The sequence below is a fragment of the Carassius auratus genome, chromosome 32 (genome assembly GCF_003368295.1).
Source record: "Carassius auratus strain Wakin chromosome 32, ASM336829v1, whole genome shotgun sequence".
NCBI classification, from domain to species: Eukaryota; Metazoa; Chordata; class Actinopteri; order Cypriniformes; family Cyprinidae; genus Carassius; species Carassius auratus.
Genome location: NC_039274.1, coordinates 29,945,233 through 29,962,368, shown reverse-complemented (window position 1 = coordinate 29,962,368; position 17,136 = coordinate 29,945,233). Strand labels below are relative to the sequence as shown.

At 36.8% G+C, this 17,136-nt stretch overlaps 2 protein-coding genes across 3 annotated transcripts; both read right to left on the bottom strand.

Annotated features, from left to right (window-relative positions):
- Positions 1–1,204: 1,204 nt before the first annotated feature.
- On the bottom strand, positions 1,205–3,677 carry LOC113052067 (chromatin complexes subunit BAP18-like). 2 transcript variants are annotated; one of them, XM_026216352.1, is made up of 5 exons: positions 3,420–3,677; positions 3,106–3,200; positions 2,023–2,243; positions 1,774–1,872; positions 1,205–1,575 (listed from the first exon to the last, which is right to left on the bottom strand). In XM_026216352.1, exons 1-5 carry the CDS (start codon positions 3,438–3,440, stop codon positions 1,511–1,513), a joined length of 501 nt encoding a protein of 166 aa, XP_026072137.1. In that variant the 5' UTR covers positions 3,441–3,677; the 3' UTR covers positions 1,205–1,510. The 2 variants fall into 2 exon arrangements, with proteins under 2 accessions (XP_026072137.1, XP_026072136.1); XM_026216351.1 differs by having other exon boundaries at positions 1,205–1,578; positions 3,420–3,676.
- A 1,122-nt stretch (positions 3,678–4,799) lies between these two features.
- On the bottom strand, positions 4,800–14,914 carry LOC113052066 (acetylcholinesterase). Its single transcript, XM_026216350.1, has 5 exons — positions 14,363–14,914; positions 8,729–10,195; positions 8,356–8,548; positions 8,024–8,202; positions 4,800–7,116 (listed from the first exon to the last, which is right to left on the bottom strand). The coding sequence occupies exons 2-5, from the start codon at positions 10,125–10,127 to the stop codon at positions 6,995–6,997; spliced, it is 1,893 nt and encodes a 630-aa protein (XP_026072135.1). The 5' UTR covers positions 10,128–10,195; positions 14,363–14,914; the 3' UTR covers positions 4,800–6,994.
- Between the last annotated feature and the right edge of the window lie 2,222 nt (positions 14,915–17,136).

Genomic DNA, 17,136 nt, shown 5'->3' with positions numbered 1-17,136 from the left:
ATCAGCATATATTTTTTTAATGTTTGTTTCGTCCTCTTTCCTCCCTTGGACCACTTGATGTGTCAGTGTGCCTGACAGCAGCAGCACATCAATATTGGCAGCTGCCCTCTCTCTGGGTTGCCAGTATGGCTTGTGCTGCTCCCGTCAGACAGACACACTCTGCGACTCTCCAGGAGCAGTATGGAAACCACCTGTCCAGAAATTAAATGTTGTATGTATTTTACCTTGAAAATGGCAAAATTAAAATGAAAGCCCTTCTTGTTCAGTCTTGCCTGAAAATGTCTAAGAGAAAAGCTTAACAATAAAAATAACAAACAAGACCTTATTTCAGTGAAAGTATTTTAATTACATTACACAAAATGCTGTTAGTTGTGGTTTCAGTCTGTCACTGATAGACCGGTGAAGCCCAAGTGTGTCATCTTCACCTTTCTGCTTTTAGGAATGCCATTCAGATACAGATCAGATTTTACACCATGGCTGGTTGATTTCATTAGATCATAAGTCACACACTTAATGAGGTTATTATAACCAATGAGGAAGAACAGAGACATAGGCAGAAAGTGTCATTGTGCTATGAGATTGTTTGTGAGGAGATCTGGTGGACTGCATTTTACACAAATACACTCTTTTCTCAATGTAGTTTTTATTAGTTTTTTAAAATCACCAACTCTTTTTAAATGCACAGTTTGTGATTTATTGCTGATTTAGCGGTTTTTAATTGTCAAAATTTTGGTAGGGCTAAGACTATGTATATCAATTTGTTAACAGCCCAATTATGAAAAAGTTATTGGACTATGCTCACAGTCCGTTTTAGATCAGATCGATAAGCCCACTAGGCTAGAATTTTATATAAACCCGTTATTGATAAAAACACCTCAAGTAAAAGTAAAACAACTTGCTTAAGCTGCATTTGTGTAATGAAAGATGCAACTGCCACACTGCTCTAAAAGGTGTCAAGCAAAACCTGACTGAAGATCATCTTGAGTTAAACCCAAATCTAAAAGTTTTTTTTTTTTTTTTTGTGGAAGAAAAAGAAAGAATATTATTTGGTAAATAGACAAAGATTTTACAAAAATGTTTAAGAAAAAAAACCCCGCCTTTAAAAAAAAGTGTACCAAGCAAAGCTTTGATACTCAATGCATTTCAATGTTTTTGTCCAACCCCCCCCCCCCCCGCCCCCCCCCCCCCCCAAAAAAAAACACAGTAATGGTCATAATTCTTTATTGATAATGACTGGGAAAACTTTTTACACAATGTCTTTACAGTAACTTATTTTAAAATTATGCATTTTGGACCCAGAACAGAAATATGTATTTAGCAATATTTTCTAGCATCTTTCAAAACTGTGTCCTATATTGATAAAATCTGCCTAGATTCACTATTAACCTCGAAATGAGTCTTTTCCTGGAAAAAAGACAGTTTTCTCCAGTTTAAAAAAAATGAAGTTTCCTGAACCCGCACTGAAGTGACACATTTAGTTTATTTTCCTGATTGTTTGTTGCAGAAGATTTCAACGGGATAACAATGGCAAGTCACTGGAATTCATGATGAGACTGGAGTCGAGATTTAGACTATCTGCTGAAAAAAAGATAAATACAGATATTATTTTCCCCTTTAAGAACTAGGAACAAGGGTAAAAAACAACAGAAATAGCAGACAATGAAAACCTTGAATAAAAGACACAATTTAATTCATTTAAATACATACCTGAGTATAAGTAATTTAGTTCAAAATTAAGAGAAAAGTAACGTATTATTGAGAAGTTTTTCTTACCTTGATCAAAATTTAGCTTTTTAGATGTATCACTCAACCCCTCGATATCTACCAGATCACTGTTGGCATCAGAGTCATTCAGTGCACTGAGAGTGACATCTGAGGAAAAATTATATAAATGCAGTAGATATATTTTACCATTCAAAATGTTTAAATCAGTAGAGGTTTAGTGTAATGTTTTTTTTTTTTTTTTTTTTTTGCAAGGATAAAATAAATGCAACACAAATGAATGCATTGAGAAATGCTTACCTGCCGTCTTTGATGACTTAATGCTAGATGGACCTGTGGTTGGCCGCTGTAAACCCGCAGTAACCACAACCTGAGAGGTTGGCACAGAGATGACTTTAGGTGGGGCCGGGGGAGCCATAGAAACCGGAACCTTTTTGGTACTCTTCTTTGGTGAGTCCATGGATAAAGGAGCTCCACTATCTTCATAAATCTTCCTCTTGACTGTTGTTTTCATTTGTGCCCTAATGTTTAAGAAATGTTTAATTAGATGCTGACAAGCAACATAATGAATAATTACTTTTAATGGCTTTACAAACATGCACATAAAAAAATACATAAATATATTAACAATATTAAAACTTTTTAAAAAACTTCAGGCTTTTTTGGAATTTACATAAACAATGGTGATCAACAAACCTGCATTACTTTCCAGATTTAAAGTATTATAACAGCATTAAAAAGCATTAAAGTTAAAATTTCACCTACACTTGAGGAAGACACCATTATTGAAATTTACAGACTCCAACACAGTAAAATTCAAAGGATCGGAGACAGATGTTCTAATATTGTTGTTTTTTTTCTGTAGTGATAAGCTTAATGTGTTCAAGTAATCTTAAGCTCTATGTATATCCACCTAGCTCTGCCTGTAAACAGCATTGGAATTTACAAGGCCCATAATCTTACTGAAAATAATACTTTATCTTGTCCATGACATCCTGAAGTAATTGCAAGTACAAATGAGATACTGTTAATGAGTTTACATGAAAATGTCTCAATAATTTGCAAATTTACTGTTAACACATTGAATCATATTATAGGCCAAAACAGTCAAGAAGCTGGTAACATTAGGGGGTTTATTTAGAAAATATTTGAAAATGGCAAAAAAAATAAATAAATAAATAAATAAAAAAGTACAATGTACTTTTTTACTTTGCACGTAATTACAATAATGCATTACCAAGAGGGGGGCTGGACAAGATGTACACCAGTGTGTGTGTGTAATATACACACTTTAGACTTGTAAGAAAATGTAATTATATCATACCAAAAGCCCGACGCAGTGTGTATTTTATAAAACACATGAGTAAACAGACAGTGGCTCACCCTGCTGGACTAATATCTGCCACTGGATGCAGCTGCATGGTTAGCTCTCCCAATTTGGTGAAAGCAGCTCCAGCTGCAGAAAAGATCTCACCGACCTAACGTTACATGCGTAAAAGAAGAAATAAATACTGAAGAAAAGAGCGTATCAGAAAACTTGTATGTTTTGAAACAGGTTGATAGTTAGCATGCTAGCCAATAGCTTTATTACCAAAATAAGAAACACATGTCCAGTACGAAGACAGTTATCATGGATGTATACCATCAAGGTAAACATTTAATCTCGCTTTAGAGACCATCTTTATCAACACATTTACCTTGGTAGAGGCTGAAGTCATTGTTTTGATGTAGCGTTACTACTGAAAAACAAGGACTGCGCTTTAGAAGTGTCAGGAGACGGCTAGCTGACCTATGTACCGATGAATGACTCAAAACTACCGCGATGCAAATTCTTCAACTATTTACATTATAAAATAATAATAAAAGGATTCTTAACTAAACGGATAGCATAAGTGCGCCATAAAGATGACACCGTGATTCAATGCTGCTTATTGGTCTAAATTATAGCCGTCGGTCGTTATTGGTCAACACCAAAGAAGTATTCAGTACATTCAAAGCTGCGTTGAAACTGCGCAATTCATTCGCTGTTACACTTCACATGCGTTGATCAGTTGGAATTCTCTTCATTGATCCATATACACGTACATCTTACCTTTTTGTCAACATCATTTAGACCTAGTTTTAAAATTGACGCTTTTTAAAAATAAAATATAACTTCAAATTACTGCTTTTATTATTATTTTGTATGGCGTTTACACACACACCCAAACACACACACACACACACACACACATATATATGTTAAAGATGAAACGACAAAATATAATGAAAGGAAGTGACGGCTTATATTGTACATTGTGTAATCTGTATATTGGCGTGTACTGCCCTCTGGTGCACAAAACCGTCAACTAGAATTCATGTTCAAATCTCTGCTCTATAATGATTCATTATAGATCCGTGGTTCGGATGTATTTTAAATGAGAAAAGAACCACACAATCAATCAGTTTTCCCTTAATTAAGTCAATAACTGTTTATTGAGGTTGCGTCGGAAAGCTTCTGACATGGTGCCCAGAAAGGGCAAATAAGACAAATAACACCATGTGGAGGATTTGCACGATGCTGTCACTATACATGTTTGGCACTAATTTGACACAGCTGGCAATATCTGTACCAAAGTAATAATTATAATAATCAAATGAACAAAGAAAGTGATTGCTATCATTAGTTTTATATGTATGTTGTCAAAGTGCAACAAATGCCTAAAGCTTGTTTAGTCATATGCAGTGTTCTACATATATTTGGGGTACAATAATATGGATTTACAATATAGTCTATTAAAATCTATTTATAGATAACATTTTTATCTTTCTAATGAAATTAAGAGGAAGGTATCCTCAATGGCAACATGTGATAACTAATTTGGTTGCATAATGTATTAAATTAGGACAACTATAAAGCCATACTAAAATTTAGATAAATTTGACAAACAACAATAACATTAAAAACTGATATATATATATATATATATATATATATATATATATATATATATATATATATATATATAAGATAGCATATGGCACTCTATATTGCTTTGAAGAAACGGTTGATTTTATAGACTGTTACAACACCCATGATCATTGCTGTCAATTCATGACCAGTTTTTATCAGTCAAGTCAGTGATATAACATGATCATCAATGCATTCAAAAAAATATCATTTTAAGTGTATTTTGTTATTGCTAACACCAATAGCTATATCTGGGCTATTATAATGTTTTTTTTTATAGCCATAAATATGTAATATTTTTAACAGACATAAGCACTAATATTGTCAGAGAGGATAACAGTCAATTTTTAAAGCACATAATACAGAGGAAGAGGTGTCTATGGCATTCACAATGGGATTTCATGGAGTGGAAGGAAAAGCAGCTGACATTCAGGCCCAAAAACAAACATGCATAATCATACTGTATGCAGCTGTATTTAGAGTTCTTGGGGCCCGGGGGAGTTCCGGGGGAGTAGGTACCCCTTGGTAGAAATCCTTCCGTCATTTGTGTGGTGCCTAAACACTTCTGCTAGTGTAACACTTGTCTAGCTAGTACAATATATTAATTCCACTTAAATTACATTGTTTAAAGCCAATTTATATTATTCCAGTTATATTCAGAGGTTAAATGCTTAGTGCCAACTAATCGTTTTGTGGGCTGGAAGACCTGCTGTCTTAACAGCACTATTTCAGATCCTTTCCACAGTGTTCACAAAATGCTAGATGAATGGTTCTAGACAAATACGATAGATTTAGTAAAACAGGCTGACAGGAAGTTAGGGATAGACTAGCATGTTAATAATAAACATGAATATGCACATTGGGAGAATGTAAATGAGAGAATGATTAAACATGATACATTCACACAGTAAAATACAAAATAATGTTTGATCCAAATTCACAGGCAAAATGCAAATATATTTATGCAATTCCACACTCTCAATAAATCCACAAAAATAAAATATTTACTCTTTTTTTTTTCAAGCTAACTAAAAACACTCCACATAAGTTATTTTGATACGTGATGCAATCATGCAAATAATTTACTTAAAAAAAATACACCAAATATTACAATAAATATATAACATGATAGGAGTGGCTTTATAACCCTGTATTCTTGTTTGTCCTCATAGGTTTCCTTTGCTTGTGTTTTCTTTCATCATCCTCCCACTGCATCAAACGGGTGAAGGTATGGCTGGAGTTAAGATGGCTGACACAGCGGGCTGTCATTTCAAATGAGCACTAAGTAAATTACTCTCCCTCCATTATCGTAATGAGAAGCCTTTCCCATCGAGAGAGGGAGACAGCAAGGGGGGACAAATGATATTGACCCTTTGGCACACAGACAACATTAGTCCTATGAAGCTCTCTTCCTCTAAGTCAAAACACTCAAATATACAATGCCCTTATGAAATTTGAACTAAGAAGAGGTGAATTCACTAGCAGTATTCCACACTCATATCGACCTTTCTAGTTGGTATATGGTGAACAAAGACTTTCTCTCTCTCATACATACACATAAGAAGAGTCATGCTGCAGGCATTATAATGCATGCAATGTAAGTAGCAATCAAAGTATAAAATAGGATTTAAATATTAGTACATTAACACACACAGACTTGCCCACACAGAAACAATTCAGTACAAGTAGAAAGCATACATGAAATTGAATGGCTCCTGATTCTTGCATTAAGTATTAGTATATTGAGTTGGACCACAGTCAGAAAGCAGAGACAGCAGACAAGTTCACGTTAAATGGGATAAACTAACACATAAAATACTGACTAGATTTGGTAGATACTGAGTGGAGATAAATGTACTGTGAAGCAGCCTTTATAAATGTATGCCTATAAGAGAACAGGATAAAAAAACAAAAAAATAATGATTATAATAAAAAAGTGAGATCCTGAGGACCAGTGTGAATGAGGGTTTCTAGGTTCCAGTGGAACAGACATGCACTCTCACTATTTAGAGGTAATATAACTATAACATTTTTTTCCCCCGATACATACATTTTGATGACCGTAGCGCTTTATAATCTCTAATAGCAGCCTGAATTCACCTCTGCTTCTTATATATTGGAAGATACAACTTGTATATTGTCACATAATATCATTGATTGATAAGAATAATATCCTACACAGGGAGGAACAAAAGTGCAACATTCACAAATTCATTCTCATGCCTACTCTGAGACGGCTATCAGCGAAAAAGCTTTGGCAACCTTTGCCCTTCTGAAAAGAGACTATTAAGGGTTATGGTCATCAGTTTATGTCAGATTTATCTAGAGGTCTGTGCAGCGCTCCTGCTTGCTGTAATGGTCGAACTGGCTCTTCCAGTGCATCATGTAAGAGCTCCAGCGATGGAATTCCACTTTCCACTGTTGCTCAACATCATCAATGTTGTCTAGGAAAGAAATATGAAAATAAATAAGAGAAAGACAACAACATGACGTTTGAGAGAAAGGCAAGACAAAAAAAAAAAGTTGAAGGGGAAGGATGAATTTAAGAAAGGCAGAAAATAGGAACATTTCTATACAAAGAGCTGTAAAAATTAAGTAATCTATTAAAACTACTCAGCAGTACTACATCACAATAAAATTCCCACCCATTTAACAAAGCAATTGCCAACAGCCCCCAGAGAAGAGTTCATTTTGAAATCTATGATTTGAAGTCATTATAGGCACGCCTGTACAACTCTCCCAGGCTCCACCTAAAATAACAAGTTTTTAATTGCTTCATATTCTGGTTCACTTCCAGTGTAATAGTTGGCAAAGGACATTTGTTTAGATTTGGAGCACAAATTATACATTTGCACAGACAAGGCATTTCCTTGAGAAACAACAAATGGTTTATATTATGGCTATTGCTGTATGTTCTTTGAACCTGATTTGCCCACAGAAGGACATGAAAAACCAAATCATAACAACAACAATAACATCATTTAGAATAATAATACAAAATATAATCCTAAAAAAAAAAAATATCTAAACATTCTCACTTTTAATTTCTGAAAAGCATAATTTACTACTTTTTTAGTTATTTCAGTTATTTTAAAGAAAGAAATGAGGTAGAGGAATATTGAGCATATAAGCAGAACCCAAAATATTATCTTTGTAAGATTATTTAATCTTACTTCTGTTGTGTAGACTCCCTCTCCTAAACATCCTTAAATTCCACTGACCCATATACAAAACAATTCTCCCCTTCAGACTAAATTCTAAAAAAAATTCTGTACTTCCTCTATGTCCATGTTGATAAATATAAGAAAATCTATTTTCATGATGGTGGAATTTACTGATTGGGTTCATTACCTGTGATGTTAAGCAGACGAGGCAGGAAACGGTTCCACAGAGCACAAACCTGTGTTCTTAGACCCTTGTGCACCTTCAGTTGCTCTGTATTCAAGCCCACAAACTTTTGGTCAGTAGCAGTATACTGAGGCCACCGTTTCCGACTGTCCATGTTGCCATCAGTGTTAATGTTGGGATTACTTCATGCAGACAAAAAAAAAAGACATGGAGTTAGTTACCTTCCAGGCAAAACTATATCATTCCATAACTAATAGATAAATTGAACCTTTATCTGAAAAAAGCAATATGACTAATCTTTCATGTGCACCTGACTCATTTGCTATTTCCCTTACCCGGTGCGGGCAAAATTAGCCCAGTATCTCATAATTCGTCGACTGAGTTTCTCTTCTTCTGCTGTGTAATTGAGTCGTTTTTCTAATGGCAGGCCAAACACAAACTCAATCTCATAACCATGGATTACTCCCATCCACTCAGGCCAGGCCAAGTTCGAGGCTCGATGGTCAAACAGGTAAAGGTACACAGCACCTAAGGACAAAAAGAACTGAACTGAATTGAAAAAAGGGCAGTGCAGTTTGAGAAAACTGGCCTTGAACTATTTTGCATTAAAGATACGCACTTCATCCTAGTGGTCTTGGATTTCATGCTGACATCTGTCAGCACGTTTATTAACTGTTGTTTAACTGTTGACCATTATAATGGCCTTACCATGTGCATTGTCATCATTGTAACTTGTTGGTCCTGAGTTCCCCCAGCCTAGTGTCCCTGGAGCGGCATTATGGGGGTTAGAGTGCTGAGCATATGATCTTGCAAAGTGCTGTAGAGGACAGATGACATTTTGATCTCCTACAATGTCGTCCATTGCATCTCGATTCTTTTGGGGGTTGTTCTCATCCATCCAGTCAGTGTACTGAAGTATAACTGCCTCCAAGCCAATCTCATTAGCATGAGGAACACCCATCTTCACACCTTCAAGAAAGTCTTCTCGAGATATCAAACTTTCATTGTCTTTACTGAATCCCGGTGCACCATACAGCAAGAAGTAAGATCCCTCATCCTGATTTACACCCAACAAGATCTGAGTGTATTTGAAGTTACCAGAGTTAATCATGGCTTCTGGGGTGTCAGGAAGGAAAACACCATCTATGACAGGCACAAAGGAAAAGCGGAACAGGCTGCTATAGGGGAGCACTTGCCACTCCTGATCAATTAGTTCCTGTGGATGTTTGTTCCTTAGGCAGTCAACCAACTCAGTATCATTACCTTCACTGCAGCCAACAAGTTTGCTCAGCAAGGTGGCCCTCCGACGGGCCTCATTAAAGCTAACAGTCGCCCAAGGGGTATTAGGAACACCGCTCTGCATTATGGCACGAGTGAAGAATGGGCGGCTGTCTGGTGACAGAACATGCATGCCGACTGATGCTCCCCCAGCACTTTCTCCAAAAATGGTGACCTGTTTTGGGTTCCCGCCGAAGAAGTGGATGTTTTCTTGGACCCACTGGAGGGCCAACCTCTGGTCAAGGAGACCCACATTTCCTGGTGCTTCTGATGAGCCATTGAGGGCAAGGAATCCAAAAGCTCCAACACGATAGTTCATAGACACAACCACTACCTTTTCGGAGTAAGCCAAGTACCGTCCGTCATAGACATCTAAAGAGGAGGAACCACTATAGAAGCCACCACCATATATCCAGACCATTACTGCAAGGTTCTGCGGCCTAGGGGTAGGAGGTACCCACACATTAAGGTAAAGACAGTCCTCACTCATCATTCTGTTGGGGTTCCACATCTCGCTACCTTGAAAGCCTGGGTAAGAGGTGTCTATAAACTGATAACAGGCATTTGGGTAGTCTTTAGCCTCGAAGATTCCATTCCAGGGTTTTTTGGGTTCTGCCTTCTTGAAACGTCTCTTCCCAATAGGAGGTTCAGCATATGGGATCCCCAAGAAAGCGATCACATGACTCCGGTCTGGAACAGGCAAGCGTACACCCTGCACACGGCCCAACCGTGTTCCTACTATGAGGTCGGATTCACTCTGTGCATGACAGCAGTGGAAGAGTAACATGAGGAGCACAGCAGGCATAAGGAAAACGTCTGAGGTCTTCATGGTGTCTTTTATTTTGTTGGTTGGGAAACTACGATGATCTCACTGTTCTGAGCCAAGCTCAGTATGACCTGTAAATGAAAGGCACAAGATGAAAAACTGAGGCAACAACACAAGATTTGTGATCCATTAAATTTAATTCCTAAGCATGTATACTTAAAAAGTTATTTTGCATGCTCGGAGCCTAGTGTGACTGAAAGAATAATGACACGGATTTCAAGGCCAAACAGCATATAACGGTGTGACCAACCAAAAAAGGACTGATGCATAGAGAAACTCCGCTGTAGCTAGGATAATGCTCACTTTCTAAAACTCACAAATACACCTGTGAGATGGAGGTTTGTGTTTTACATGTTGCATGGTTGCTATGCTGACTGGATTAGTTCTTGGGGCACAGTTAGGGATAGGAGCACATGAATTTGACTGCAGCTGTGTGAGTGTCTGTTTAAACGAGGCTATTTCTGTTCCCCCTGGCTCCTTTGACTGTGCGGGGTTCTATTTTTGTGGGTGTCACTTCTCTCTATCAGTCCATCTGCCACTCTGTCCATCCAATGTCCATGTGTATGCTACACAAAGCATCACTTAAGTGATCTTGGCAATCCAACCATTACACAATCAAAGAGACAGTTGAAAAGCTTGCATGACATTACTTCTGTGTATAACAAAATATATTTTCATAAGTTTACTTTTTGTCCATTCAATATATTAAAGAACAGTTCACAAATATTGTAATATTTGCTCTGGAAAATGGAAATACAGGCTCTCAAAGGCACCATCCATGGATATCTTAAAGGGGTCATATGATGCTGCTAAAAAGAACATTATTTTATGCATTTGGTGTAATGAAATGTGTTTATGCAGTTTAAGGTTAAAAAAACACATTATTTACCACACACTGTACATTATTGTTTCCCATCTATGCCCTGCCTTCTGAAACGTGTCTATTTCTCAAAAGGCTCATCGCTCTGAAAAGCAAGGTGTGCATAAAACCCATTATAACCATCATCTAAACATGATTTTTAGTTATGTTTTCTTTTGGAAGGCAAAAACAAAGTATTTTCGCTGGTGAGTGAGCAGAGGAAGGAGGCCTAGTGAGCGGTGGCTGGCTTGAATGAGCAGAGGCAACAACAATACTACAATGAGAATAAAAGGAATGGTTTTTTTCTTTGCATGAACATCTGTGTGCGTTATGCAAATCGTCCCACATACTGACGTAGATATGTTGGAGGTATGTTAAAACGAGCCGTTTCAGGGGGGCGTAGATGAGTGTTAACTTTTATAAAAGAATATCTCTTTGGATTTGAGATTTTAGTCTTTGCAACTTCACAGATCTTCTTTATTCATCAAGAGCTAGTAACACTCCAAAGAGAAAGAAAATTTTGAAATCGGATCATATGACCCCTCTAATAAGAAATTGGTGCCAAATGCTTCAACAAGATCGCTTATTAAATAATCTGTTGGCAGTTTCAGAGAAACCGATCTTAAAATAACAAGCAAGATAATTGGACTCAATAGTAAAAAGAGGCTTGGGGGACTGCAATGAAATTCATCAGTCACATCGTCTCAATGGATTTATTAATATCTTAAAAGACAGCTGCATGTCGGAAATGGGGGGCAAGGGTAGCTTTAAGCGAAGAATTGGGGATAGGCAGAGGGGGAGAGGCAGGCTGGACTCAAATTAGATTCTAGAATCCATGTATGAAGTTCACTGGGGGGGGGGGGTGTTTTCAGTTTGGGATTACATTGTTGTGCACACCATCATGTCAATAAACACACAGCCTTCTCTCTCTAACTTTCCACAATGCTTTCCTCCTGTAAGGGTAGGATGATAGTCAGTCCTTTTCAATTTAATGGGAAACATTATTGCTAAACCATAAAACATTTGTCACAATCATTGCAAGCAAACCTTAATCTATCTCTATTGCCATGAAAATTAAGAGCCTGCATTACCCATTGCATCCGAAATCTTATGTGTACAGTCAGTCTGTACTTGGTTTCACAATTGTTTCCATCTCTAAGACTAGTTTTGTGTTAGTGAAGGGGTGGATTAGCCCTTTAAATCCTCAATCTCTATTTGCAAACCAATAAACTCTTAAATTTGTAATTACCACAAGTAGGTCCAAAAATCTCAGAAAGCACAGAATAGAGTAAACGTGACTTCTTGAAAGGCCTAGATCAGTCAGAATTTCTACTTCACAATGGAAGCAAAGATTTGAACCGAATTAATACTACCAGCAAACCTAAATGATGTTCTATCCATGCTGTCATTTCTTGGTACCCATAGCGTGACATGACCAACAGGCCAAAACATATCAAAACTGACAGTTTGATGAGCGCCACTGAGATTGATGGAATTTTCCATTTCGTGGTCTGTCCGTCTAATATTTCATGAGAGAGTGTTCAGTAGCGAACACGTGCCAACACAACCACACTTGTGCTCATGCTGTCCAACTGTAGTGATGCAATTATAACAATTACAATATTTTAAGGTTTCAAACAATCCCCCAGTTGATGAGGTATTTTGCATGCTTCAATAGAATGTTAATGCTAATCACTCTTCTCTGCCGCAGTTGTACAACTATAATTAACTTTTCCCAGTGGAGCACATCTTCTGAAGTCAAAATGCTTATAACTGCATCAACATCTGAGTCAGAAGTCTCTGTTATTGTGAGACTGAGTGGGTCATTCTTGTTATGCGGTATATTTTGAACTCTCAAACTTAAATCAACATGCCTGTGTTGTAATGTAAATATATCAAACAGACTTTCAGAAACAGGATCTGGTCAAGTTTAAGAAAACCCTCAGTAAGAGACACTTACATTTTTATTAAATTATAGGCCTAGCTTAATTTTTTACACAATGGCAAGAAAATTAACAGGAGTATGGACATAAAAAAGGTACAGTTAAATAATTTCTCAGTGAGGGGCTTAAGTTTGACACTGTGCCTGGAGGATGATGTCATCTCATGCTTTTGATAGTTAAAGGGAAACAGCAAAAGACTAAAAAGATGTTAAGTGATAACAAGGACACATACAGAAAAAAATAAATAAGAATATTTCCAAGAAAACAATGTTTTGTTTGAAACGTTTTAAGTAGAAAAAGGAAACACCTGGAGTGTTTCTAAATAATTTATAGTATATATATATATATATATATATATATATATATATATATATATATATATATATATATATAAAGTCAAACCAACTTAAGAGGATTATTTAAAATCCCACCCTTTATTTACATAATTTTGATACTGGAAAACTAATGTCTTACATCTTTACAAATCCGCAGGATAATATTTAGTTAAAAATATTAAGACACTATATATGCAATATACAGCATATATAGCATTATCTCTAATACAGCTATAACGGGAACGACCCATGAAGTTACAATAAAGAAACAAAATAAAAATAACGTTACCCGTAATATAAAAACACAATGAACTCATTAATCTGGTTAAATATGACATGAAGACTATGATAGGGAAATCCGACAACATTTTAGGCTATACTTCAACGTGCTTTGCAATGAACTTCAATAAATATATCTCAGACACGCACGCAATTTGAGCGTTACGTACCAGAAAAATCAAAGGAGACGGGAAGGTTACAAGAATACAGCTGCTGAACGTAAACAAGCCTTAATTTTAAGGAACTAGGGCCTCCGATTATGCGCGCGCCTGTGTATTTCTCCAGCACGTCTTATTACATCCATTCTTTTGCTCGTCAAAAATGACCATTAAAGGCACGAGCATCGAACACTCTCAATGTTATTCGTTTTTGCATACTTGTTTATACACATTTGTTCACAAAGCGCATATTTTAAACCGTTGTCATGTTCCTAGCTTTAGACATATTTAGCGAACTATAATTAATAGAAAATGAAAGCAGTGATTAATATTACAATAATCGCTTTGGCCTGCAAAATGACTGCAATCATCAAATCCATTCATGTTTATTACACTCCTAGTTTAAAACGCTACAAATAGTATTAATTAAGTATTCACGACTGTATTACAACAACATACTATAAATATGCAACATGAAACGAGATGTAAATATGCCCCGAGTAGATGCGCTCCAACACTGACGCCAAATTCACGCATTCTGATCTCATCTTCTTTATATATTTTTTATTTATTCACAGTGTTGCCTGAGTTACCTGTCAGATGAAGAACCTATGAAATGCCAGAGTAAAACCTCACAGAATCCGCAAAGATAACTAAATTGTACCTGGCGATTCCAGTTCACAAGCCGGCTTTGCTTCAGCGCCTCTTGCCCGGACTCTTCCACTCTGCCTGTCCTTGAATGAAGAAAGCCAGAACGGTTACCGTGTCGTAGGGCTATAACCAAAACCTGGACAGCTGGGCTGGGGGTAGCGTGAAGAGAGTGAATTATAATCTCGCCAGTCTGATTTTAACGCTGGATCAAGCCTCTGACGGAACTAAGAGAAGAGGCGTACTGCACTAATATGTCGGTAGGGGGAGACAAGCGTATCGACAAAAAACAAACAAACAAACTGTGGAGTTCTCGCGAGATGATGAACTGATTTTCGTTCTCACCCACCCGGTTCTACAGTGTAGTATATATAGGGTGCGTCGTTTGTGCAGTCGTCAGCATTAAGTGCACTTGTCAGGAAAGGTCCACTGTATTTTTTTGTTTTGTTCTGCCGTTTAAATGTATCCACAGTATGCAATGCATGCCGCATGGCTTAGGCTATTTGTGGGATTTAAAATACGATTTTTTTTCTCTCTAAAATACCGTAATAAAAGACCCATCACAACTTCTTTAAAAATATATTTTTAATTCTCATCATGTACTGAAGTTTATGGTTTCTGTTTCAATAGAGCTGAATTCTTTTCCTCAACCCCCTCAATCACATCTATTATCATCTACCTTGCCTTGCAGATGTAAGATGGAAATGGCTGAGATTACACTCTACACAATCGTGACTTTACACAATCATCTACATTCCTTTATTCCTCCTCACTTCCATTGCTAAAGACCACTGACCAGGCTCAAACAGAATCTGCTCACATGAAGCTCAGCAGAAAGCACTACAAATATCCACAGAATTGAAGCACTTATTTTTGTACACCATTCCCATTGCTTGTATGTTTAATGAACATGTTGATGAATTGGATTAATGATTTAACCACACATAAGGTGTTTTGGTTAATTTTTAATACCACAGATTTAGCGCAAGAATCATAACAGAAAAGGTCAGCAGATTTCTTTTGGGTCTACTGCTGAGCTAGGAGAGCAGAACACTTACAGAATGCAGATCATAAATTATCTTAGATTTTTTTTCCCGCTTGTTGGTGTAAATCTCTTGTGGAGATCAGTGCTGCTGGCAATATGCATAGTTCTATAAACTTGTTAGTCAGCATATGTAAAGTCAGTCCATCTTAGCATTGGGGCCAGTGTAGTGTTAAAAGTATGGGAGACATCACTCACTCAGTGCATTCCTATAAAAAAATGTATATGTATGATGACAATTATATTGAATAAAAACTCGGTAAATTGATAAGTGGCCATCTCCAATTCTATTATTGTACTTTTATCCCAGAGCTCAGTCTAGTCTTTAAACGGAGAATTAAAGTGCACCATTTTAAATGTTACTACAGTGTAAATCCATCTTCCTCTCTGTTGGTTCTGCATTATGTGATTCCTGCCAAATCAGCACCAGCCATAGCATCCATGTAAATCCAAGCCAAAAAGAGAGTGAAAATATTGCAGACAGAAAAACGCAGAGATGGTGGATAGAAAAAAAGGAGCCTTGTCAGAGCAATCAATAAGGGCAGTTAAAAGCATCTGTTTGCGGAGTTCAACCTATTATCTGATTGCTGGCCTACTGGTGATTGCATGGACACATTAATCTCTCCCTCTCTCAATCCCTCATTCATTGTACCCCTAATAATTCTGGCCTCAAAATTCACTGCTTTAAGTTTCAGAAATTTCAAGAGAAAATGCTGATTATGCTTGCAAAGATACTCAAATGTTACGTCAAAATTTAAGCCAGGGTTCTCAACTCTGGCCAGCAAGATCCATTTTCCTGTAGAGTTCAGCTCCAACCTTGACCAAACTCACCTGACTGTAACTTGCTAGTGTTCCTAAAGACCTTGATTAGCTTGTTAAGGTGTGTTTGATAAGGGTTGGAGATGAACACAGGAAAATTTATCTTGCAGGCCAGAGTTTAGAAGCCCTGAGTTAAGCCATTGTAGCCGGAAGACAACATATTTAGTCAGTAGAGAAATTATTTTCTAGCAGCAATAAGAAGTTGCTTTTACACGAAAATTGTGCAGAATGCATGGAATTACCTCCTAGCTGTGCAAACATGCATGCACTGGATGTGTTCTAATTGAGATTAAAAATTATAACTGGTATTAGTAATAATACAAGGTTCTTAGTCGTGCTCCAGGTGAAATGAAAATTAGGCAGGCAAACATAGAGAGCTGATATGCAGAATTGTAAAAAAATGGTCCCCTCAGAATGAACATTTGCTGAAAATGAACTTACCAATTTGTAGATGAGTATGTTTTTTCTTCAAAATGCATTTTGATATATGCAGCATTATAGAACACTTGCTCACAATTGGATCATCTGCAGTAAATGGGTCAGATTGAGAGTTCAAACAGCTGATGAAAACAATATCCCACAAATAATCCACTCGACAGTCCATCAATGAACATATGGTGTAGTGAAAAGCCACTTTTCTGTAATGAACAAATTCATCATGAAGTTGTTTTTATCTTCAAACCATTGTTTCCTTAATATTGCTTACTCCTATGAAAAAGAGAAATTTCCTCATTTTGATGGTACCCATTCACCGCAGAGGATCCATTGTTGAGCAAGTGATATAATGCTCAATTTCTCTGAATCTGCTCCAATTGAAGAAATAAACTAATCTACATCTTGGGTGGCTTGAGGTTGAAAAACCTTTTCTTTTGCAATTTTTTTTTGGCCGAAAAGTTCCTTTAAATATGGTCAAAATAAAGAAACCACTA